At 40.7% G+C, this 26,733-nt stretch overlaps 1 protein-coding gene across 2 annotated transcripts in view; it reads left to right on the top strand.

The window, feature by feature from the left end:
* The window catches only part of SSX2IP (SSX family member 2 interacting protein), a 58,018-nt gene that overhangs the window by 16,381 nt on the left and 14,904 nt on the right, over positions 1–26,733 (top strand). For both annotated transcript variants that reach the window (XM_089684400.1, XM_089684401.1), the window contains exons 3-9: positions 11,262–11,410; positions 14,431–14,640; positions 16,603–16,713; positions 17,911–18,046; positions 18,828–18,903; positions 19,173–19,350; positions 26,523–26,673. In XM_089684400.1, coding sequence (XP_089540526.1) covers positions 11,262–11,410; positions 14,431–14,640; positions 16,603–16,713; positions 17,911–18,046; positions 18,828–18,903; positions 19,173–19,350; positions 26,523–26,673 — 1,011 coding nt within the window. The remainder of the gene's footprint in view (positions 1–11,261; positions 11,411–14,430; positions 14,641–16,602; positions 16,714–17,910; positions 18,047–18,827; positions 18,904–19,172; positions 19,351–26,522; positions 26,674–26,733) is intronic.

Here is a 26,733-nt window from a genome sequence, read left to right as displayed (position 1 = left end):
GGGCTGAAGTTATACTCTGCAGAGCTCAGTGAGGAGAGTTCGGAGAGCTGATTGGAATAAAGGGATACCCCCTCCACACAGCTCACAGGAACAGAGCTGAGGCTGTCAGTCTGCTGGAGGTCCTTCCTCGGTCACCATTTTTCTCTTGGTGTCCGGAAAACTTGTCAGATTCATGCATATAGCAGGGGAACAAAGCAGCAGAGAGAAATGACACAGTTCTCTGGATTGAGACAAGTACAAACTATAGAGGGATATACTTTGTTCATATTTCATGTCTGAGGTTTACAACCACTTTAAAGCAGTTGCTTTTCCGTTTCATGACTCTTGTTCTGCGTTTCGGTAGCATAAATACTCAGTGAAAATATAGGCTTTAAGTGGAACTAAAGTTCCATTCCAACTTTTGCATAACTCCAAGTACATCCTGCATACTGTCAAAATGTAGTGTCTAGGTCCCCCTTTCTCAGCCAGGTTTCTGTGGAACCGTAGAGTTCCTCCAGAGATTGCTAGAGGTTCCTTGAGCAGTGAGCAACTAATGATTCTCATATAGGTAACCGCTGACAACAATGATCCTTTCTAGCTATCTGTAAAGAAGGGCGATCTTGCCAATGACTACAAATGTAAGGAGCATATTTCTGTGACATCATCCTAATGCAGGGGTGGGCAACGGTGGCCCCCCAGCTGTTGTAGAACTAAAAGTCCCATGAGGCATTGCAAAACTGACAGTTACAAGCATGACTCCCAAAGGCAGGGGCATGGTGGGACTTGTAGTTCACCAACAGCTGGAGGGCCACAGTTGCCCACCCCTGCCCTAATGTACTGTGAACTCTTGATAGAGAAATTATTAGCATTGATTCCCTGCTTCTAGAAAATGATTTCAAGGGTTCCTCTGTGTTGAAAAGGTTGAGAGAGGCTGGTCTAGGCTTATTAAAATGTTTCCATTTCTGAGTTCTTGCATTTATTTCTGATGTTGATGCAAAGCAGGACTTGTAGGAAGTAGGCGCTGGGATAAAGCCAAGATGGCGCACACCTGTCATGAATTTAAATGAATAGGCTTTTCAAAAGTACAATCCAGTAACGTAAAATTAACTTTTATTGAAAGTAACACAAAAATTGGATAGGAAATAAAATGAAATCTATATAAAATTAAAACCCCTAAATGGGTTTTTGCAGTGAAGTCAATAGGAGACATTTTGCATTGAAGTCAATGGGACGCAATTTTGAAGTCAGATTATTGGCACATTTTTATTTTTCTATCGGCAAAACACGGATCATTTTCAGCAGCTGATATATTGGTGTATCACTTGTCCCAGGCGATGCGTCTTGCAAGCTTGCTATTTGGGTAAGGCAGGGATCAGAAGAAATGTAGCATATATTCATTGTTTTGGGCATATAAGATGTAGGGGCAGCTTTTTAAAATAATAGTACTGTTAGAATTGATACTTGCCATGAACAAAAACTCACAAATCTGCTGCAGTTGTTTAAATAGGTTATTTTTTACCCGGTTTAGTTAATACAGTTGTGACCAAAATTATTCAACCCCCACTGAAATTGAGTGTTTTGGCCAGTTTGACATTGCTTTTGATCATTCAGTCATCTTGCTTACATTTACATTAAAGAGGCACTTGTAGGTCAGACAAATATAACATAACAGTTATAATGAAATAACCACAAATGTCTTTTCTGTGCTCACAGCATTATCAGTTTTATTCAACCCCCAAGTGACATTCAATCTTAGTACTTAGTACAGCATCCTTTTACAGTTATAACAGCTTTTAAACGTGAAGCATAGCTTGACACAAGTGTCTTGCAGCGATCTACGGGTATCTTCGCCCATTCTTCATGGGCAAAGGCCTCCAGTTCAGTCACATTCTTAGGCTTGCGCACTGCAACTGCTTTCTTTAAGTCCCACCAGAGGTTCTCAATCGGATTTAAGTCTGGTGACTGCGATGGCCACTCCAAAATGTTCCAGCCTTTCCTCTGCAACCATGCTCTAGTGGACTTGGAGGTATGCTTGGGATCATTGTCCTGTTGAAAGGTCCAACGTCTCCCAAGCCTCAGGTGTGTGACGGACTGCATCACGTTTCCATCCAATATCTCCTGGTACTGAAGAGAATTCATGGTACCTTGCACACGCTGAAGCTTCCCTGTACCTGCAGAAGCAAAACAGCCCCAAAGCATGATTGACCCTCCACCATGCTTCACAGTAGGCAAGGTGTTCTTTTCATCATAGGCCTTGTTCTTCCTCCTCCAAACATAGCGTTGATCCATGGGCCCAAACAGTTCTAATTTTGTTTCATCAGTCCACAGAACACTATCCCACAACTTTTGTGGTTTGTCCACATGGCTTTTGGCATACTGCAGTCGACTCTTCTTATTCTTTGGAGACAGCAAGGGGGTACGCCTGGGAGTTCTGGCACGGAGGCCTTCATTACGCAGTGTGCGTCTTATTGTCTGGGCTGAAACTTCTGTACCCACATCTGACAAATCTTTTCTCAGTTCCTCAGCAGTCACACGGGGACTTCTCTCCACTCTACGCTTCAGGTAGCGCACAGCAGTCGAAGTCAGCATCTTCTTTCTGCCACGACCAGGTAGCGTTTCAACAGTGCCCTTTGCCTTGAATTTGCGAATGATGCTTCCTAAGGTGTCTCTTGGTATGTTTAACATCTTTGCAATCTTCTTATAGCCATTGCCCTTCCTGTGAAGAGAAATCACCTCTTCTCTTGTCTTCCTGGACCATTCTCTTGCCTTCACCATGTTTGTAACCACACCAGTAAATGTCTAGAAGGAGCTGAGTATCACAGTCATTTTAAAGCTGCCTAATTGGTGCTTATTATGCTTGATTGCTGCTCGGTGACATCCACAGGTGTTTTCAATACCTGATGGAAAGCACCTGTATGAACCTCTGTTCTTCAGAGTGGTAGTCTTTAAGGGGTTGAATAATTGTGGCAATGAAGAAACCACATAAGAACCATTTACTACTGTATTACATAAACAATTGATGTCATTTTAGTTGCATTTGGGTAGTTACAACGTCCTTGTAGGATTTGATTCTGAATACAATTCCAAATGTACACTATAGTCCCTAAACCCCTTTACAGCATTGGGGGTTGAATAATTTTGGTCACAACTGTAGGTGGGTAGTTATTAGTCTTGCCTTCCTTACCCCCCCCCCCACTCCTTTGCTGCATATCATTACTCCAAAACCACAGGCACTCTAATTCAGATTTAATTGTCTGGAATTCTGACAGCTGAGCCTTAGCACTCACTTGATCCCTAAATATTTCCTTTGATTGGGCTTAGTCTTGGATACCAGGGCCCGTTTTATTTTTATTTTTTTAAGTTGAAAAAATGTGTCAAGTTTGTACTTGTCACATGTATGCTGGATGATCATGTTTTCCTGAAATAGAGCACAGATTCAGAAGTGTATCATCTTGTAACCCAAACGACCAGAGAACTCAAGTTGAGCAGTTTATTTGCAATGATAGAAATAGGTTTGGCTATATAGCGCATTTCTTATGTGGACCCCCCTCTATTATATAGAGTTTCAGGTGTTTCCAGTGAAGAGTACTGTTAATACTACAGCATACAAAGGCTGCTTTTGCACCAGTACGGTGTGGTTTCACCTTTCCAACCGCTCCGTCTCCGCCACCCCCCTCTGCCAATCCCTCCACTGGCTTCCGATTGCGCAACGGATCAAATTCAAAATCCTAACACTGACGTACAAAGCTGTCCACCATACTGCCCCGAACGACATCAGAGACCTAATATCCAAGTCCCGCTAAGCACGCACACTCCGCTCCTCACAAGACCTCCTTCTCTCTAGTTCCCTGGTCTCCTCCTCCCATGCCCGCCTCCAGGACTTCTCCAGGGTGTCACCCATCCTCTGGAACTCCCTGCCCCAACCCATCAGATTATCACCTACTCTCCTCTCCTTTAGGCGCACCCTGAAAACCCATCTCTTCAGGGAAGCCTACCCCACCCCCTGCTAACTTGCCGACCTCCTCCACTCTTCCTACCACCCCATCCCCTACAGCTTTCTCCTCCTGTGCCACCATCCCCTCCCTCCTAGATTGTAAGCTTGAAAGAGCAGGGCCCTCGATCTCCTCATGTTTTGCATTGTATTGGTATTGTTCTGTCACATGTTCTGTCCCCCTTTGTAATGTACAGCGCTGAGCGAACTATTGTCACTTTATAAATACTGTATAATAATAATAATCACAGTGTACCTGCAGGTTTGGTGCAGGTTAGCTGCACTTTCCCATAGAGTTCTCTTCTGTCACGCATGTTTAGTGCACTCAAAACGCACCAAAGATTCAGCATGCAGGAGTGTTGATGCGCTCTCAGAAAGTGCACCATTACTGCGGGACACAACATAACTCTATGGGAAAGCTCCGCTAACCTGCGTCAAACATGCGGTGAGGTTGCGCTGCACCCGCGGTGCAGGAAAACCACACTGCAGCTGAGTGAGAGGACTCTAAGACGTTTAGACAGTGGTGCACTACAAGTCTTATGATAATTTGGGGAAGGCTCTTTTCTATTCCAGCATGACTGTGCCCCTGTGCAGTAATTAAACTCCGCAAAGACACGGGGAGATTTACTAAAACTGTAGAGTGCAAAATCTGGTGCAGTTCTGCATAGAAACCAATTGGCTTCCAGGATTTTTTTTGTCAAAGCTTAATTGAACAAGCTGAAGTTAGAAGCTGATTGGCTACCATACACAACTGCACCAGATTTTGCACTCCCCAGTTTTAGTAAACCATAGTTTGGTATGGAGGAGCTCACGCTGCCTACTTGAAGCCCTGACCTCAATTCTATTGAATACCTTTGGGATGAAATGGTGAATTGGAACACTGATTGCGTGCCAAGTCTTTTTTTTTTTTTTCCCCATCATAAGTACCTGACCTCACAAATGCTCTTTTGGTTGAATGGGTGCAGATTCCCACATACACGCTCTTGTGGAAAAGCTTCTGAGAAGAGTGGAGACTGTTATAGCAACAAAGGAATGGTGGGGTGTGTGGAGAAAACACCATGTTGGCACTCGTGCTTTGGAAAAAGGATGTCCAACAAGCACTTATGGGTGTGTTGGTAGGGTGGCCACAAACAAAGCTCATATGGGTGTGTTGGTAGGGTGGCCACGAACATTTGTCTATATAGTGTACACAAGATTTCAGTGAGATTGGAACACATGGAAACATTGGCAGCTTTTTGCTGTATAGTCCTTGTGACCAGTTTTATTGCCTGTTGCCAAGTGGCAATCTACAAGCCACAAGTTAATGTTTAATCTTTTAGTACTATTTAATGTTTTGTATTGATATTCAATGCAGTTTTTTAACCACTTGCCGCCCGGCCTATAGTCAAATGATATATAGTCATGACGTCCTTCCCGGATCACACTTTGCGCGTGCCCACAGGGCCGTGCTATGGCGAGATCTGTCACCGGCCAGATACCTCGGACACGGCCGATGACAGATCTGTGTACCGGCCCCGTTGCCAGTACCATCTGATCTGCTGTGACCAATCACAACAGGTCACATGGCAGTTGTATACAATGGATGGCTTCCTTTCCTGCCATCCATTGTATAGAAGTGTGTCTAGCTGGGAATGGTCACAGCAATCACATGCACAGGCTGGTCCAATCACAGCCCATCTGTGTCAAGTAATTAGCCATGGCTAATCGCAACAAAAAAAAACTGAATGAATCGATTTCATTCAGTTAAATGCTTGCTTATAGCAAAGAAATGCTTTGCTATAAGCAAATTGTGTATAAAAAAAAAAAAATACTAATAACTTCCCCAAAGTAGTAAAATGTTACTATGGTAACCTCATTCTACACCGTGTTTCAAATTATTATGCATATTATATTTTCTCATTTACCTAAATAATTGATGTAAATAACAGTCAGCATCATTCTCATATTATCAACCATTAAGAGTACAATTCACATTTTATTGAACAAACTTCCTAATGATAACAGGATTTTTGTTAAACATAAAACACTTACAATGACTGTTCCAAATTATTACACACAGTAAGTTTCAAAACATTTTATAGGTTGTAAAGAACTGAAAATTGTCATTTGTTGTGTTTGCAGCATATTTACTGAAATCAAAAGCTATTTCAATCAAACTTTTAACAACATTTTAACTTTTTAAACATTTTAACAGGTCACGTACATTGTAACATAGGACCCCTTATTTGATAGCAGCTTCACAAGTCTTGCATCCATTGAACTTGTGAGTTTGGACAGTTTCTGCTTGAATTTGTTTGCAAGATGTCAATAGCCTCCCAGAGCTGCTGTTTGGATGTAAACTGCCTCCCACCCTCATAGATCTATTGCTTGAGGATGCTCCAAAGGTTCTCAATAGGATTGAGGTCAGGTGAGGATGGAGGCCACACCATGACTTTCTCTCCTTTTATCCCCATAACAGCCATTGATGCAGAGGTATTATTTGCAGCATGAGATGGTGCATTGTCATGCATGAAGATGATTTTATTACGGAAAGCATAGTTCTTCCTTCTGTACCACGGAAGAAAGTGGTCAGTCATAAACTCCACATACTGTGCAGAGGTCATCTTTACACTTTCGGGGACCCTACAGGGTCTGACCAGCTCTGTTCCCATGATTCCGGCCCAAAACATGACTCCACCACTGCCTTTCTGACGTCGCAGCCTTGTTGGAACAAGCTGGCCGTCCACCAACCATCCACTACTTTATGCATCTGGACCATCCAGGGTTGTACGGCACTCATCAGTGAACAGGACTGTTTGAAAATTAGTCTTCATGTATATTCTGCCCAATGCAGCCATTTCTGCTTGTGAGCATTGGTTAGTGGTGGCCGAATAGAAGGTTTATGCACAGTTGCAAGACTCTGGAGGACTCTACACCTTGATGTCCGTGGGACTCCAGAGGTACCAGCAGCTTCAAATATCTGTTTGCTGCTATGTAATGGTATTTTCACAGCTGCTCTCTTGATCCGATGCATGGATCTGGCAGAAATCTTCCTCAATGTATCTGCACGAATCCGTCTGTGCTCTGAATCAGCCGCAAGTCTCTTAATAGTGTGATGATCACGCTTAAGTTTTCCTGAAATATCGAATGTTTTCATACCTCGTCCAAGGCATTGAACTATTTCACTCTTTTCGGCAGCATAGAGATCCTTTTTCTTCCCCATATTGCTTGAAAATGGTGCTCTGCTTAATGTGGAACACCCTCCTTTAGTAGTTTTTCCTTAAATTGGGCTCACCTACCAATCTAATTATCACAGGTGTCCCAGATTGTTTTCAGTGATCAAAAGAGCCCTGACACACAATGCCATCCATGAGTTAAACTGAAAAACAAAATATTTCATCTTTGTGACACTTAAATAGAATTTGCATAATAATTTGGAACGCAGTGTACTTTGGTCACAGTGTAATAAGAAAAAAAAAAATCTTAAAAAAAGAGAAAAATGTAATAAAAAAAAAAATAATTCATACTTTTACCATTCAGTGTCCCTGATCACCACCACACCCGTTATATGCTGACTCTGCACTGCACTGGTGACAGAAATCTTCAATTTCCAAAAAATTACAACTTCAAAAAACTCGCCATGCCTCTTATGAAATAAGTCGGACTGTCTCTTTTGCAAAAAGGGGTCATTTTGGGGATATCTGTACTGTTCTGACATTCTTGGACCTCAAGAAATTAGATTGACCGTCAGTACTTCAGGATTGATCTATTTTCAGATATATCCCACAGTTTGTGGACTCTATAACTTTCCTACAGACTAAATAATAAATACTGATTTGGGTTAATTTCACCAAAGACGTGCCGAATACATCTTGGCCTAAATTTATGAAGAACAATTATTTATTTGCAAATTTTTAAAACAGAAACAAAGAAAAACATGTTTTTTTTTCAAAATTTGTGGGCTTTTTTTAATTTAGCAAAAAATAAAAACCCCAGTAAATACCACCAAACGAAAGCTCTAGTTGTGTGAACAAAATGATAAAATTTTAGTTTGGGTACAGTGTTGCATGACCGCGCAATTGTCATTCAAAGTGTGAGAGTGCTGAAACCTGGAGTATTTTAAATAAAAGGCCCAGACTGGACTGACTGTAGCAGGATATCTTTGTGCTACGCTGTATGTCTCACACACACAACTCTCTCTCATTAGGGAGCATAGTATCCATAAATACAGCCTTATGCTCAACCCAAGCTGAAACCACTGCCCAGGGGGGGGATCACCTCTCCTCCAGTGTGATGAGGCTGCTGGCTGGTGCCGATCTGTGCCTCAACCTCCTGGCGGAGGCTCTCTCGGTATGAGACACAGAGACCGGTTCAGGAAGGCGGAGGGGAAGAGGAATGATCTGGGATACATGTAATGACAGTAAGTATCCTCCTGCGCTTAATGCGGAAGTCGCAAACCTAACTATAGCTGCTGCCACTTAACTTAAACCAATAAGTGATGATGCAAAATAACTGTAAATAGTGAAGCGCTATAAATTAAATCCTATTAAATAAAGATAAATATTCTATATTACTAGCCGTGCACACACATTAGTGCTCAGTGACATTATTGCAAACAAATAAATATCTCATTCCACAAGTATAAGTGAAACATGACCTTGAATAAGTGACAAAATACAAATAATTGTGAAGTGATTCTTTAAGAAGAAAAAATTCCTGTGCTATTTATCAAGATCTCTAAAAACACACTGTGTATATACAAACATCAAACCAATCAAATTATATATGTGTTAATTGAGAACATAAAGTCCATGCAAGTGAATCTGTGCTGATGTCATCTTCACTCCAGTGAAAAATGAGCAGAAATCCTCAAATGGCAGCAATGGCTGCTCACCTCCACACATTGACCCACACAGGGCTATAATAAACAGTAACACATCCTCTCCACTCCACTCCTCTCCTCATCACAGGGACCATGGGATAGGAAAAGGACCTCTGCTCAGCACACCTTATTCACTCCTCCTCCACTCAAGGTAACATATATAGGGTATAAAGCAAGAAACCTTCCATGGTGCAGTATCTTTTTATTTAAATTGCAGATAAAAGTTGGTAAAGCACTCACATGTATCCCCAGTAACAATCGCCTTTCACCACATACTATGTGTGTACTGCATTGTATACTGGGTGTAGCTGCCGCTACCGGAAGTGCGTCACCACGTACCGGAAATGATCTACCGACGCGTTGTGTCACGTGCCTCGTGACTTCAGGGTTCTGATGAAGTGGAAGGTTTCTTGCTTTATACCCTATATATGTTACCTTGAGTGGAGGAGGAGTGAATAAGGTGCGCTGAGCAGAGGTCCTTTTCCTATCCCATGGTCTCTGTGATGTGGAGAGGATCTGTTACTGTTTATTATAGGAAAAGGAGAGGAAGGCGCCTCTAAGTGCAGTATTAACAATTTATTAGTAGACAATGGAAAATTTGCACTTACAAGATAAATGGTTAAAAAGACCCATCGTGTGGTAATTGGATCCAGGTGGGACGTCCAGCAGCAAGCTATGCCTATAGGATCAGATAGTAGAGTCCAGGATGTGCCTGTGCACATTTCAGAGCATGCTCAATAGGCTCCTTCTTCAGGGGTCTGAAGAAGGAGCCTATTGAGCATGCTCCGAAATGCATTACCGCCCCTTTCACCTGCTACATCTGACTGCTCTCCAAGCTTCATTTTTGATGCACAGGTAATGCACAGGTAATGCGGTCAATGTGTGGAGGTGAGCAGGCATTGCTGCCATTTGAGGATTTCTGTTAATTTTTCACTGGAGTGAAGATCACATCAGCACAGATTCACTTGCGTGGACTTTATGTTCTTTATTAACACATATATGATTTGATTGGTTTGATGTTTGTATATATACAGTGTGTTTTTAGAGATATTGATAAATAGCACGGGAATTTTTTCTTCTTAAAGAATCACTTCACAATTATTTGTATTTTGTCACTTATTCAAGGTCATGTTTCACTTATACTTGTGGAATGAGATATTTATTTGTTTGCAATAATCTGTCGCTGAGCACTAATGTGTGTGCACGGCTAGTAATATAGAATATTTATCTTTATTTAATAGGATTTGATTTATAGTGCTTCACTATTTACAGTTATCTGGGATACATGTAAAGCCCGGGGCAGCACCTCCCCCCTCCGGAGGCAAAAATCACGGACCACCCAGGGAGGAGAGCCGCTGTTCAGAGGAGTCCGCCTGATCTCCAGGGTGAGGGAGGTGTCACACCTGGGAATACCAGCACCAGGAGATCCCCTCCCCCCACCCATACAGGGCCATGGACAGCCACTGCACCCGCTGCTTCAACTCCACTGTCTCCGGGTTCTGGAGGAGATGTCACCAGGAGGGTAGCAGATTTTTTTGTGTTGCCTAGGACAGCACAAAATCTAAATACACTCCTGCCTAGTGGTCATTACTGCTTGGCCTGCCCTGTGCCATAGAGCAAATATTTAAAACCTCATGTTTCAGGATTTATTCCAATGTGTTCAATGCCCAAAATTCAATTACTGAATCAAAGAAACTATCAGCTTGACAAGCTACAGGTTTTCAAAATGGATTTCAGGGTGTGTATGTACCAGGGGCAATGTTCTGGAGTGGAAAAATGTAGACCTTTTATTGTATAGCTCTAGGCTGGCTGCAGATCAGAGATCCCTGGGGAGCTACTTTCTAAATAATTATGTCATGATACAAAAACACTGGATGAAAGGTCCATAAGGACATTTGCCTTACAAGACTAGCAGCCTTGGTTCAAATCTCAAACAGAACACTACCGGCATGTTCTCTCTGTGCTTGCATGGGTTTCCTCTGACACTCAGGTTTCCACCCACAGTCCAGTCCAAGACATAATTGTAGGGTTATTGGCCCTCGTATGTGTATGTATGCATGTGAAGGAGGGACCTAGATTGTAATCTCTTTACGGGCAAGGATTGATATGAATGTACATTACGTAAAGCACTTCGTAACTTGTCAGTACTAAATATTCTTTAAAGAGAACCTGTCAAAAATCAGAAATATGGTGGATGTCATTGCTGACCTTTCTTTTGAAAATGCTATTTGCTTGGATGTTTTGGTGATTTGCTGGCTTAAATACAAGTTTCTTTCAATCTGCTCAGAATTCTTGCTTTGAAGCAAACGTTTAGTTTGATAGTTAAACGATCAAGCTGCCTTGACCTTAACAATAAATGTCTGGAAAGATAAGTTTGATTCACTTTTCAACATTTTTATTGGTTCTGTTTTTCCTTTTTTTTCCCCCAAGGAACCAGAATAATTTCTCGGTATAATTCTGAACCCAGAATATCATCTCCAAGCTTTCTGCAGTCTACACTCAACATAGGCAAATCCTCTCAAGATTCCGATTTCTGCAATGAGGACAATGTAGAACAATGCTTAGCATATCTTGATCAGGTGAGCGAAGGGTCTTGGTGCATTGCAAACGACACCAACGTATACTGGAAATGGCAGTCAGATATGAAGCTAGATATTTAATGGAAAGCTCCATTCATCAAATACACGTGGGGATATGGCATACTTTCCTAGTGCTTTCGTTCTTCATCCTTGCATATAAGACCAATATAGCCAGTAATTTGTTTAAGCACCTAGACCCAAACATGTGATGCTGCAGGAATTCATTGCCAGGAACCCCGTTATGGTCTCTGCGGTCTACACATCCATGATCATTTTAAAATGATCTCTGGCTCTCTTCCACCTCAGTGCTTTACATTAGAAACATTACATGTGTTAATGTCAATCTGATGGTGGGACGTTCCACAGGACAATGACTAGTAAGGATTTCCTGGTCTGCATGGAGACCATTTCAAAGCCTTGCTATGTTTGGTGACTGAATAATTGAATTACAGAGAATCAAGTGCTGTGCATGTGAGCAGTATGTTCAGGGTAGATGTAGTGTGTGATTTTGTGGGAGTTATTTCAAGTGTTTCTGTTTTAAAACTATTTGAAACTACTATAAAAGAGAACTTGCATTACTGTACTCTGCACAGTTGGCTAGAGCCTTTTGCCATGCACTTGTTTCCTTCAGTGCCTGTTTTGTGTAAATGAATATTGTGATTGGCCCTTTTCTGATTTGAGAGCAGCTATCGTGTGTAGAAGGATATATTCAGCAACCTAAGACAAATTTAATCTAAGGGTTTCCCTGCTATAGTTTGGGGTTTTATGCAGGCCATAGACGGGGAGAAAGCCGGCCGTTTTTTTTTTTTTTTTTTTTTTTTTTTATAATCGAAAAATTGGTTGTTCAATCAGCCGACATTACCACTATTGGTAAAAAAGAACTCGGCTGATTTTTGTCCCGTCCACGGCCGGCAATGATATAGAATATATGCAGAAGATATAGAATATATGCAGAAGATATAGAATATATGCAGAAGATATAGAATATATGCAGAAGAAGATATAGAATATATGCAGAAGAAGATATAGAATATATGCAGAAGAAGAAGATCTAGAATATATTTTTACCAATAGTGGTAGAAGAAGAAGATCTAGAATATATGTAGAAGAAGAAGATCTAGAATATATGCAGAAGAAGATCTAGAATATATGCAGAAGAAGATAATCTAGAATATATGCAGAAGAAGAAGATCTAGAATATATGCAGAAGAAGAAATAGAATATATGCAGAAGAAGAAATAGAATATATGCAGAAGAAGAAGATCTAGAATATATGCAGAAGAAGAAGATCTAGAATATATGCAGAAGAAGCAGAAGTAGAATATATGCAGAAGAAGAAGAAGTAGAATATATGCAGAAGAAGAAGAAGTAGAATATATGCAGAAGAAGAAGAAATGGAATATATGCAGAAGAAGAAGAAATGGAATATATGCAGAAGAAGAAGAAATGGAATATATGCAGAAGAAGAAGAAATGGAATATATGCAGAAGAAGAAGAAATGGAATATATGCAGAAGAAGAAGAAATGGAATATATGCAGAAGAAGAAGAAATGGAATATATGCAGAAGAAGAAGAAATGGAATATATGCAGAAGAAGAAGAAATGGAATATATGCAGAAGAAGAAATGGAATATATGCAGAAGAAGAAGAAATGGAATATATGCAGAAGAAGAAGAAATGGAATATATGCAGAAGAGGAAGAAATGGAATATATGCAGAAGAGGAAGAAATGGAATATATGCAGAAGAAGAAGAAATAGAATATATGCAGAAGAAGAAGATATAGAATATATGCAGAAGGAGAAGAAATAGAATATATGCAGAAGAAGAAGAAATAGAATATATGCAGAAGAAGAAGAAATAGAATATATGCAGAAGAAATAGAATATATGCAGAAGAAGAAGAAATAGAATATATGCAGAAGAAGAAGATATGGAATATATGCAGAAGAAGAAGAAATGGAATATATGCAGAAGAAGAAGAAATGGAATATATGCAGAAGAAGAAGAAGAAATGGAATATATGCAGAAGAAGAAGAAGAAATGGAATATATGCAGAAGAAGAAGAAGAAATGGAATATATGCAGAAGAAGAAGAAGAAATGGAATATATGCAGAAGAAGAAGAAGAAGAAATGGAATATATGCAGAAGAAGAAGAAGAAGAAATGGAATATATGCAGAAGAAGAAGAAGAAGAAATGGAATATATGCAGAAGAAGAAGAAGAAGAAATGGAATATATGCAGAAGAAGAAGAAGAAGAAATGGAATATATGCAGAAGAAGAAGAAGAAGAAATGGAATATATGCAGAAGAAGAAGAAGAAATGGAATATATGCAGAAGAAGAAGAAGAAATGGAATATATGCAGAAGAAGAAGAAGTTGAAACATTGTATCTATTTGTATCCATTTTGGATACAGATGTTTCTATTCGGATACAATAAGATACAATGTTGCTATACTTTTAAATGTCAAATATAATATTGGACTGAAATTTTTTTTTCTTCTTCATATTCTATTTCTTCTTCTTTTCCTTCTTCATATTCTATTTCTACTTCTCATTCACATTCTATTTTTTTCCTTTTCTTCTTTTCCTTCTTTTATGTCACTGCTCAGGCGCATTTTTAAATATCGGAAAAAGATCGGCAAATTTGTCCATTGCCGCGAAAATCAGCAGAATGACAAATTTGGCCGATTATTTTCCAGCAGGACCGATAATCGCACTAACGATCCGAAAATCGGCTGATTTCTTTTTTTTTTTTTTTTCCAGCCGATCTTTGGTCATTTTTCTTCTCGTCTATGGCCCGCAATATTCTCCCTCCAGAGATTGGATGGTGGCAGAATATGCATGCAAACTGTGCTGTCGAATAAACTGACAGGTCTTTCTACAACAATGCAGGTTCACATTGGGCCAGATTTCTGTCTGTAGAGCCAGATTGGGCCACCTTTCTATGCCTGCAGAGGTGTAAAACAGTAAGCCACATTTTATTCAAGGCTTTGTTCTAAACTGGCTGTTTTTTTAACAGGAGTTGAAGACTCTGGGATTTCCGTCCTTGCAAACCATATCTAAGAATGGCAGCGGGAGAAGGTTACATGTGGTGTCAATATTAAACTGCATCCATGAGCTGCTTCAGCGTCACACAAGAGATCTGCGGAGGAGAGAAGATGTGGAAACACAAGTTCTAAAAATAAATAGTGACTTTGAGTATTTGCAGAATAATCACAGCAAACTTAAGGTAAGTGGAATACTTTCATCAACTTCACCAAGTGTAAAGCTGCAACTGGCTGAAGTTAAAATGACATGTCTCAATGCGATTGATCAGCAAGCAGCCATCAAATTCGCATCACCTATATGAATGGAATATCGTACCAAACAACATCTAGCTGACACATTGCCACCTTTTTACAGTAAACCGTTTAGTCATGCCGAAATATTGCAGTTTTTATACTTTTCGTTGCTTAGAAGAGAGTTCAAGAAATCGAATGCTGGAAAACCATGAGGTGTATGGTATTCTGTGAGAGTTATGAAAATGTAGCTTTAGAAATACGATCTTCATTGGTCATATGACACCTGCCATCTCCTCAACCTTCATAAAATATAAAATCAAATATATCATCCTGTCCCTTTTTTTTTTTTTTTTCCACCATTTTGATGATAAATTTATTTGGGTGGAGAATTTTATGTAGTTAGCTTCAGGAGATTGGACGCTGGCATCCAATCAAAGCTGTTGGTGCCGCCCAGCATAACCCTTCCCACTCTCCACATGCCTGTAATGTAACCTGCAGGCACTGGGATCTGCTGAAGGCACACTCCATTCATCTAGTGTACTGTGTATAGCTAGCTGCATAGTACTTCACAGGTCTGAGACTGTGCTGTACCTGTCTGGTGGAAGCCTGTCCTTGACTCCTGTTGGGGTATGCCCACTAATGGGGTGAAGATTGTATAGGCTACACTAGATGCCCTGCTGGGGCCTCTCCTGCCCATCCAGACCACCTTCAGTGAGTACATAGGGATTTGTCCATATTTATTAGGAGCCGGCATCCTCTGGTGTGTTGCCTTCTCCCTCTTTAATCAGGTCCTGTTGCGACACTGCTCTGTTGCACCCCCCCCCCTGTATGTTCTGCGACACATTGAGTTTGACGCCACAACCGTATTTGAATCATGCTCAGCTCCTTGAAAGGGGAAGGCTCTGATCACAGATCGTGTAAACTCTTTCTGCTCCACAGTGGTTGAGTTCCCTAGAGGGTGTTCCCTCACTTGCTTGCAGGATGTTAGATAATGAGCACCTCTGTGGACCTCACTAGCTGATGATCCTCTAAGAATGTGGGAGTGGCCTGCAGCTCTTGTCTTAAATGGCGTGATACTGACAGCCCTGAAATATTCCGCCATGATAGCCACTTTGGAATGGGTCATGAGCATTCTTTTAGACCCGTGGTCCCCAAACTGTGATCTGCAGGCTGGATGCTTCCTTTTTCGCTTGCCTTTATTTGGCCCTTGAGCCAACTGATATGAGGCACTATTCCTCCCATGAACGCCAATAATAGGGCACTGTTCCTCCTACTGACACCAATGATGGGGCACTATTCTTCCCCTGACACCAAAGATGGGTAACTAGTCTTCCCACTGACACCATTTTCTACTTCCACTGGCAACAGTCTGGCTCCCCTAAAGTCTGAACGGCAGTAAACTGACTCTTTGGTTAAAAAGTTTGGAACTCCCTGTTGTAGTATTAGGTTACAGGATTTCTGGCTGGATGAACTGCAACGGTTTTTGTTTGGTTTGGGTTTTTTGGGGTTTTTTTTGCACTTGTTAAACAGATAACAAAATGCTTTCAGTGGTATATTTAACAGACCATAATCAAATAAGAGAGATCTATTTTTTTCAGTTTATATACACTTTAAAAAAAAAGCTGCATGGGGCATGTTTTTGGGTTTTTTTTTCTGCTTCTTCTTTAAGCTAACTGCTAGACTTGGATGCAAGGATTAAAACACCATTCAAGCATTATATGCTTCAGTGCAGCTCTAAAAAGCATGAAGCTTCATTTATATATGTGAGAATCAAACATAATATCTCACATACACATAATTACAAAGTACACATACAGTAGATGTTTGATCAAATTCATGTGCATTTGTAAAACAACTAAAGAAAAATCTCAAGGTTTCCTTTTTTAAAAAAGTGTTCCTAAATGTTCTAGGATCAGCTTGAAGTGATTAAACGAGAGAACGCTGCTCTTTTGGAAAAAGAACGACAGCAGCAGTGCAAAAATAACAACCTCCTGCAGCTGCTGAAGAATGAGAAAGAGGAGGTGAGTGAGGTGTCGTGGCTTGAGTAGTTTATGGGGGTCTCCAGGAATTCTAGCCAGCAATTTCTTAGCCAAAGACTTGTGTTCCCATCTGTGCTCTTTACCATTGCTGATTCTAAAACAAAGCAGAGACATCGTGTGTTTAGCATGAGTGACTATAAGTGAATATACTTTCCTTTTCTCCTTTCCACACATTCATGGGGTGTATGCTTCCTCGCCCAGATAAATAGCCCATGTGAGTCTGTAACATAAATGATTGTTACATAATTTAGAGGCCTGTTCTTCATTTCAGTTTTAGTTTGCATCTATAAGACCTTTCCTTGAGTTTAATTTCTACCCTATGACTACTGTTTCCTAGAATATTTTCTGCTGATCTTTTAGCCATGCATGGGCCATCTCCAGCATTTGTGGGCAGCAGGAATCCCCAAGAATAGCAAATATTTGAGATGAAAGATGCAATCATGCAAGGGGTGCAGTTCTTTTGTGGCAGCTGCTGTTGCCGTCTTCGTGATTCAGCTTGGATGCCAAATTTTGGATGAATCAGGCTTGATATGTTGTAGCATGAGCTGACTGATCACAGATGTGCTGGATTTCCCAATTTGTACATGCATTTTTTTTTTCTCCTCCACAGCATTCATTGCTGGATGAAATAATTCTCAATTAGATGTTCCTACTCTGCTTTATACATTAGTCTGTGATCTAATGTTATCGCTTGTCCACTTTAGAATTGGGGAGATTTTCCCTCACTTAAGTAGGCCATAGATAAGAGTTAACAAATGAATGAAAATGATTGGTCGCTTGTTTTTCGCATCAGTGTGCCAGCTGTGATGCACAATTTTTGTGTCTTAATCGAAAGCGCTTGATCCAACATGCTGGGTTTTGTTTTGCATGCTCCACTTTGATTTTTCGATCGACAGAATTGTTTTTTTTTTTTTTTCGACTTGTCTATGGGCTGCCTTACCCTATTGGTAAGAAATGTAGGGGAATATTTAAATGGAAAATCAGACCGTAGTAAAAGCTGACATTCGTTCTGGCTCTTCACCATTGTACAAAGAAATGTTTCATTGTTGGATGTATCACCATCGAAGGGAACTACTGTAATGTGGACTACTCGTGATGTGACCGGAAGTGAGGCAGTGGGAGTTTTATGTTTATTTATGTTTGCATTCATTAAAAGCCATTTTATACTTGTCTTTTTAGGTTCAGAAATTACAGAACATCATTACCAGCCGCTCCACACAGCACAACCACAACATGAAGAGGAAGGAGAGAGAGTACAACAAGCTGAAGGAACGGTTGTACCAGCTAGTAATGGACAAGAAAGACAAAAAAATCTGTGAGTGTCACCCTACCAATGTGATATGAGGAAGAGTTGCTTTGTGAAATGTCACCTTAAGATATACTTGTAACTTAAAGTGCTTGTAAAGTTTAATGTTTTTCTTTTTTAATAAACAAATATGTCATACTTACCTGCTCTGTGCTATGGTTTTGCACAGAGTGGCCCCGAACCTCCCTTTTTCTGGGGTCGCTGCTGGCGGTCTTGGCTTCTCGTCTCTGAATGCCCCCATAGCAAACTGCATGCACAGTAGTCATGGCAACGGCGGCACAGTTCTCTCAATAGACAGCAAGCTGTCCATTGAGAGCACACTGCACATGCACCATTGATGTCATCGGCTGCTTCACATGTAAATAGCTCCTAAACGATGCATGGTTAGGAGATATTCAAATACCTACAGGTGAGCCTTATTACAGGCTTACCTATAGATACAAAGCAAAGAAAGGATTTTACTCCCACTTTAATGCAGAGAATTCGTTATGGTACAGAAATGTTTACCTTTACAACCACTTAAAGCTTATGTCTAGGTCCAAAGGCTTGTTCACACGTGAGGTTGGGGATTGGTAAAACCTTTTTGGATAAGCTGCACTTTTACTACAGGTATAACGCAATTAAATGTGCAAGTACTGCAGAGATGCACAGAACAATATTGTATTGTTTTATTTTTTTTATGCCCTTCTATACAATTTTTAAGGTCATTGTTAGTAAATGAGTCCTGAATTGGTGGCTGAACCACCCTGCTTACAGACTTATTTTTTTTGTTTTTATTCTGATCCTGCAGCCATCGATGTGCTGAATTATGTGGGCCGAGCTGACGGTAAAAGGATGGCTTGGAGAACAAGTAAAACAGATGCCAAGTGAGTAGAAAATCAGGGCCTGACTGAGCGTAATTGTATTAGTTATACTAACAATTGCATGGCAGCAGTTTTTCTCTTACTGAAACACTGTAAAAAAAAAAAAAAAAAAAAAAAAAAAAAAAAAAGGAACTGTATCTCTGTTTAATATAGGTAAAATGACAGCTGTTTGCCTAAAAAAACTTAGGGCAAGTACATATTGCAGTTTGTAAATGGAATACTGGTGGAAGAATATATGCAGTACACTGTACAAATGTGTTTTGTGCTTTAAGAAATGAAGAGGAGATGTACAAAGTTCTGCTGAGTGATTATGAACAGCGGCAGAAGCAGCTCATGCTGGAGAATGCAGAACTGAAGAAAGTACTGCAGCAAATGAAGAAAGAAATGATCTCTATCCTTAGCCCACAGAAACCGAGTGCTAAGCACAAATTGGATGATAGTCTGGGACTGGTATGGATTTTGTTTTTTTTTTTGTTTTTTATATGGAGATTGTAAAATCTCCCAGCTATGTTGTGCCTGGGTCTAATAGCTAGCATCCAGTCATGGATCCTGTCTTATGACTGGGTGAGTGACGTTGCCCCTTGATTTCAGTGTCAACTGCAAAGGAGGAAGGAGTTGCAAGGGAGCACAAGTAAGGTGAGCCAATAAGTGGTCCGGGGATGCCCTTTGCAGAGACACTGTCACTTTTTGCTGAATGAGCAGGCTGACGGTGTTTCTTTAACCACTTGCCTACCGGGCACTTTTACCCTCTTCCTTACCAGGCCAATTTTCAGCTTTCAACGCTGTCACACTTTGAAGGACAATAGCACGGTCATGCAACACTGTAGCCAAATGAAATTTTTATAATTTTTTTCTCACAAATAGAGCTTTCTTTTGGTGGTATTTACTTGGCACTGGGTGTTTTTACTTTTTGCGCTATAAACAAAAAAAAAAAGCAGAAAAAAAAGTGTTTGTTTCTGTTATAAAATTTTTCAAACGGGTAATTTTTCTCCTTCACTGATGTGCGTTGATGAGGTGGCACTGGTGGTTGGCACTGCTGGGCACAGGTGGGTGGCACTGCTGGGCACAGGTGGGTGGCACTGCTGGGCCCCAATCATCAGGGCACTAATCATCAGTGCCCTGATGATCGGTGCCGATCCCTGCTCTGACAACTGTTGGTGCTCGGCAGTACTTTACTCACGCTCTGACAGTGTGAGGAAAGTGCAGCCGAGAACCGGCAATTGCATTTCCCGGTGATCAGCGTGTCATTGGACACGGCTGATCACATGGTAAAAGGCCGCTGTGATTGGCCTTTTACCATATCCCGTTATTAGTTGTGTCTGTAGTACACAGCGATCACGAAGATCGCCGGGGGCGCGCAGGATATCGCGTTCTGGGAGGATGTCATATGATGCCCTCCCAGAACTGGACGGCCGCAGTGCAGCCGTCATTCGGCTATCTGTGGTCAGCAACTAATTAAAGCGGTATTAAAAAGCAAATATTGCAGCTTGCTATTTCCTAGATGTGATGGCTACATTAGGTTTCCTTTGTAGGCTTTTCTTCCTTTTTCACCTGGTGATCCGACCAGTAAGTCTGCTATCTTTCAACTTGCTTTAACAGATCAAGCTGTCCAGCGCAAGTGGCATTTAAGATGTTGAGACAAACCATTTACCACTGACATGGCTGCTTACAATGGTCCGCTTTTATTCATTTATGTATAATCTTTATCCTAAAAGGAAAAAAACTGTTTTCTGTAGCTGCTTAAAACATGCTATGATGACCGTATACACTTTGATAAATGATCAACACAAGGGAAGTGGGCTTGGACTGATTGTTGAGATAACGTTCGATCATAAATTACGATCTTATCGATCGTGTCTCTGTTTTCATGTAGTTGAATATTCTGATCAGAACATGATCTAAATGAACAGAAGTATCTCAGTGCTTGCAATCTATGCAAAAAGATCAATTAATTTTCTGCCCTGGCCAATTGACTCAGTTTGATCGAATCCAATACTAATTGAGTCTAAATCGATCAGAAGGGAAATTATGGCTATTTTTTTTAGTGCATTGGATAAAAAAAAAATCATTGTTACATAGGTACATATAGTTACATAGTCTGGCTGAAAAAGACAAAACTCCATCTAGTTCAACCATAAAAAAAAAAAAGTTATAATCCTATACACACAGTTGATCCAGAGGAAGGCAAAAAAAACCCCAGCAAAGCATGATCCAATTTGCTCCTGCAGGGGAAATAGTGCCTTCCTGATCCTCCGAAAGGCAATCAGATATTCCCTGGATCAACTTTACCTATAAATGTTAGTATCCAGTTATATTCTGTGTATCGAAGAAAGAATTCAAGACTTTTTTTTTTTTTAAAGCAATCCATTGAGCTGGCCAGAACCAACTCTTGAGGGAGTCTATTCCACATTTTCAAGCTCTCACTGTGAAGAAATCTTTCCGTGTTTGGAGATTAATCTTTTTCCTCCAGACATAAAGTGCCCCCTTGTCCTCTGTGATGACCTCAGGGTGAATAGCTCTACACCGAGTTCACTATATGAACCACTGATGTATTTATACATGGAGATCATATCCCCCCTTATGTATTATACATGGAGATCATATCCCCTCTTATGTATTATACATGGACATCATATCCCCCCCCTTATGTATTATACATGGACATCATATCCCCCTTATGTATTATACATGGAGATCATATCCCCCCTTATGTATTATACATGGAGATCATATCCCCCCTTATGTATTATACATGGAGATCATATCCCCCCTTATGTATTATACATGGAGATCATATCCCCCCTTATGTATTATACATGGAGATCATATCCCCCCTTATGTATTATACATGGAGATCATATCCCCCCTTATGTATTATACATGGAGATCATATCCCCCCTTATGTATTATACATGGTGATCATAATCCCCCCTTATGTATTATACATGGACATCATATCCCCCCTTATGTATTATACATGGTGATCATATCCCCCTTATGTATTATACATGGAGATCATATCCCCCCTTATGTATTATACATGGAGATCATATCCCCCCTTATGTATTATACATGGACATCATATCCCCCCCTTATGTATTATACATGGAGATCATATCCCTCCTTATGTATTATACATGAAGATCATATCCCCCTTATGTATTATACATGGAAATCATATCCCCCCTTATGTATTATACATGGAGATCATATCCCCCTTATGTATTATACATGGACATCATATCCCCCCTTATGTATTATACATGGACATCATATCACCCCTTATGTATTATACATGGACATCATATCCCCCCCTTATGTATTATACATGGACATCATATCCCCCCCTTATGTATTATACATGGACATCATATCCCTCCTTATGTATTATACATGGACATCATATCCCCCCCTTATGTATTATACATGGAGATCATATCCCCCTTATGTATTATACATGGTGATCATATCCCCCCCTATGTATTATACATGGAGATCATATCCCCCCTTATGTATTATACATGGAGATCATATCCCCCTTATGTATTATACATGGAGATCATATCCCCCCTTATGTATTATACATGTTGATCATATCCCCCCTTATGTATTATACATGGAGATCATATCCCCCCTTATGTATTATATATGGTGATCATATCCCGCCTTATGTATTATACATGGAGATCATATACCCCCTTATGTATTATACATGGAGATCATATCCCCCCTTATGTGTTATACATGGAGATCATATCTCCCCTTATGTGTTATACATGGAGATCATATCCCCCCCTTATGTATTATACATGGAGATCATATCCCCCCCTTATGTATTATACATGGAGATCATATCCCCCCCTTATGTGTTATACATGGAGATCATATCCCCCCTTATGTATTATACATGGAGATCATATCCCCCCCTTATGTGTTATACATGGAGATCATATCACCCCCTTATGTATTATACATGGAGATCATATCCCCCCTTATGTGTTATACATGGTGATCATATCTCCCCTTATGTATTATACATGGTGATCATATCCCCCCTTATGTGTTATACATGGTGATCATATCTCCCCTTATGTATTATACATGGAGAATTATACATGGAGATCATATCCCTCCCTTATGTATTATACATGGAGATCATATCCCCCCCTTATGTATTATACATGGAGATCATATCCCCCCTTATGTATTATACATGGTGATCATATCTCCCCTTATGTATTATACATGGAGATCATAATCCCAGACCCTATATCGTTTATAAATATATTAAAAAGTAAGGGTCCCAACACTGACACCCCTAGACCATTCAGAGTATGAATCATTAACCACTACTCTCTGAATACAATCTTTTAGCCAGTTTTCTACCCATTTGCATACAGATTTTTCCAAGCCAGTAGACTTTACCTTACGCATTAGCCGTGTGTGGGGAACTGTGTCAAACGCTTTTGCAAAATCCAAGTATATTACGTCCACCGCCACCCCCTCTGTCCAGGTATGCGACGTCCACCGCCAGCCCTCTGTCCAGGTATGCGACGTCCACCGCCAGCCCTCTGTCCAGGTATGCGACGTCCACCGCCAGCCCTCTGTCCAGGTATGCGACGTCCACCGCCAGCCCTCTGTCCAGGTATGCGACGTCCACCGCCAGCCCTCTGTCCAGGTATGCGACGTCCACCGCCAGCCCTCTGTCCAGGTATGCGACGTCCACCGCCAGCCCTCTGTCCAGGTATGCCACGTCCACCGCCAGCCCTCTGTCCAGGTATGCCACGTCCACCGCCAGCCCTCTGTCCAGGTATGCCACGTCCACCGCCAGCCCTCTGTCCAGGTATACCACGTCCACCGCCACCCCTCTGTCCAAGGTTTTGATCACCTCCTCATAAAAATAAATCAGATTTGTTTGACAACTTCTGTCTTTCATGAATCCATGCTGTTTGTTGCTTAAAATATTTTTTTCCAAATCGAAATGTGTATAGCCAAAATTAGCTGCAGTTGCGCTTTATTTTATTGGCGGAGTCCATCTAAATCTGTATCTAACATCAACCTCCTCCTAGGTTGACAGTACCGCTGTCCAAAGGTGTCTGTGTTGCTCCTTCATCCAGAGTGGAGCAACCTTCTGACAGGAAGTGTTACTGGCTGAATCACCAGGTGAAAAAGAAATAAAAAAAAAAAAAAAAACCGCAGCCACCACATTTAAAGTGATTCTGAAGGCAAAAGTGTGTTTTTTAATTTAATTTTTTTAAATGTATTTATTATAATAAAAAAACGGTTATACTTACTTGCTCCGTGCAAAGATGTTGCCTCTACTTTGCAGTCCCCTGCTGGCACTGGCCTCTCCTCCTCCCTGCAATTGCCCACCTAGCAAGATATTTGCTTAGGGGGAACCTCTGTGGGCACACTCCGAAGCCGAGCTGTTTGTCCATAGACTCATGTAATGCTACTGGACCAACCCCCCCTCCCCCTTCCTCATCACAGGATTTAACTGACCAGAGCAGGAGCCTATGGCTTCCACTGCTGCTTATGTCACCTGTGAAACCAGGAAGAGCGGAGTGCCTGCAGACAGACCGTGCTGAATTGTGAGAGGTGGTGGGGGGAGAACTAGTGGAATGTTTTTTACCCTAGTGCTGGGAATGCATTAAGGTAAAAAAAAGTTTATTTTGCTTTTAGAACCACTTTTTAGAATTGGTAAACTGCAATATATTACATTTTTGTTTTTGGGCAGAATACCACTTTAAGTAACTTACATGCCACTCCTATTTTAAGCCTCAATTTGTTGCATAGCAACCGTTTTTTTACTGGGTGTGGTACCAACTTCTGTGTGTGCTTGCATAGCGTCAACAGTTTTATACCATTGTGTGCAATAGGGCTTTGTAGATAAACATCCGTTTAACAATAAATAGTGTCATTTACTATGGAGCTAGATACGTGTCTGGAATCGGATATGAACACACTTTCTCGGTTTAGTTTGAATGTGGTCATAATCACAAGGTTTTTGTGCAGCATCCCTTTCTTCCTGGCCTGTCCTGTATCACCTAGTGTAATTATTGGTGAATTCTGTCCACACACCAGCTGAACATTCTTGACTTTGGACTGGAAACAAACACCATTGTATGAGACGGGATAGTCATTTTTAAAGTGGTTGTAAATTTTTACATATACCCAGTGAAGTGACTGGCCTTAGGTGATACATAGATTAAACAAATCCTCCTACATATGTTGTACCTGTTTATCTACAACCATCTTTCCCCTACATCCAAAATGCAGAATTTACACAGGATCTCTCGGCTCTGAAAAAGTAGGGGGTGAGGATCTGAAGTTACATCAGTGAGGAGAGCTGATTGAAAGGAAGGGACACACCTCCCTGCACACACAAACAGAGCTGAGGCTTCCAATCCCAGGCTGTTCCCTCCCCTGTCACTTTTTTTTTTTTTCCTTTTGGTGTCATGAAAAGTAGATCCAATCCATGTTGATAGACTAGGAATGAGGCAGCAGACAGAAAAGACACATAGTACTCTGGATTGAGACAATTGCACAGTATAGAGGGATATACTTTTCTCATATTTCATGTCAGATGTGTACAACCACTCTTAACTGCTTGCCGACCTTATAAGTTACATATACAGTGGCAGAGCAGCTCTCATGCACTGGATCACATACCTAGTATGTGAGCTGTGCGCTAAGGCACGACGATCACCGGATCTCAGCCATTGATTGACCACCAGGACCCAGTGATCGGTGCTGAACACAGTTGTGTCATTGTAAACAATACAGAGCTGTGTTCACTATTGGGATCTTTTTGGTTTTTCATTCCCTGCTAAGCAGGGAATAAAAATAAGATCTTTCGTAAAAGCAGCACACATGACACATAGGTACACAGTTAACCCCTTGATCACCCTTTAGATGTTAACCCCTTCCCAGCCAGTGTCAATATTACAGTGACTGTGCATTTTGCTAGCACTGATCCCTGTATTAATGTCACTGGTGATGTCCATTCCCTCAGTGTCAGATTGCCTGCCGCCTTATCAGTTCCATTATAAGTCGTTAATCACCCACTATTAGTAGTATTAGAAAAAAGAATTGATAAAAATTCCAGCAATGTATCCCATAGGCGCTAGAACTTTCACAAAAACCAATCAATACACACTTATTGGGATTCTTTTTTTTACCAAAGACCTGTAGCAAAATACATTTTTGTGAAAAAAAAATTTTTTTTAATTTTTTTATTCGATAGGTTTTATAGCATAAACATTTTTTTTTCCCCAAAATTGCTGGGTTTTTTTTCATTTATATAGCAAACAAAAACAGAGGTGATCAAATACCACAAAAAGAAAGCTCTATTTGTGTTTAAAAAAAAAAAAAAGGTTATCAATTTAATTTGGGTAGCGTTGCATGACTGTGAAATTGTCAGTTAAAATAATGCAGTGCCGAATAGCAAAAAATGACCTGGTCAGGAAGGGGGTAAATCTTTCTGGAGGGTGAGTGGTTGAACTATGCTACAATTTCCCATCTGGCTATGGTTTATACACCCTGATATTGGATGAAATGTATACTGTCTATACCGCTTGAGCCCTTTTCTTTCTTTCTTTTTTTTTTTCTCCCTATGCCAGGCTCTTTCCGATAATGAGGAAGATCCAGCAGACTCTAGTAAAGAGCACCTGTCAGAATTATCATGTGAGGCAGCCAGAGAACAGCTGGTCAATAGCATTCGTCAGCAATGGCGGATACTTAAAAGCCACGTGGAAAAGTTGGACAGCCAAGGTGTGCTTTTCTGTCAGCTTGTTACAGACTGCTCACTGCTCCTGTGGTCCTTTTTATTTA

The sequence above is a fragment of the Staurois parvus genome, unplaced genomic scaffold (genome assembly GCF_062004578.1).
Source record: "Staurois parvus isolate SC_StPar_1 unplaced genomic scaffold, SC_StPar_1.0 ptg000347l, whole genome shotgun sequence".
NCBI classification, from domain to species: Eukaryota; Metazoa; Chordata; class Amphibia; order Anura; family Ranidae; genus Staurois; species Staurois parvus.
This window is presented reverse-complemented; position numbering and strand designations above follow the sequence as displayed.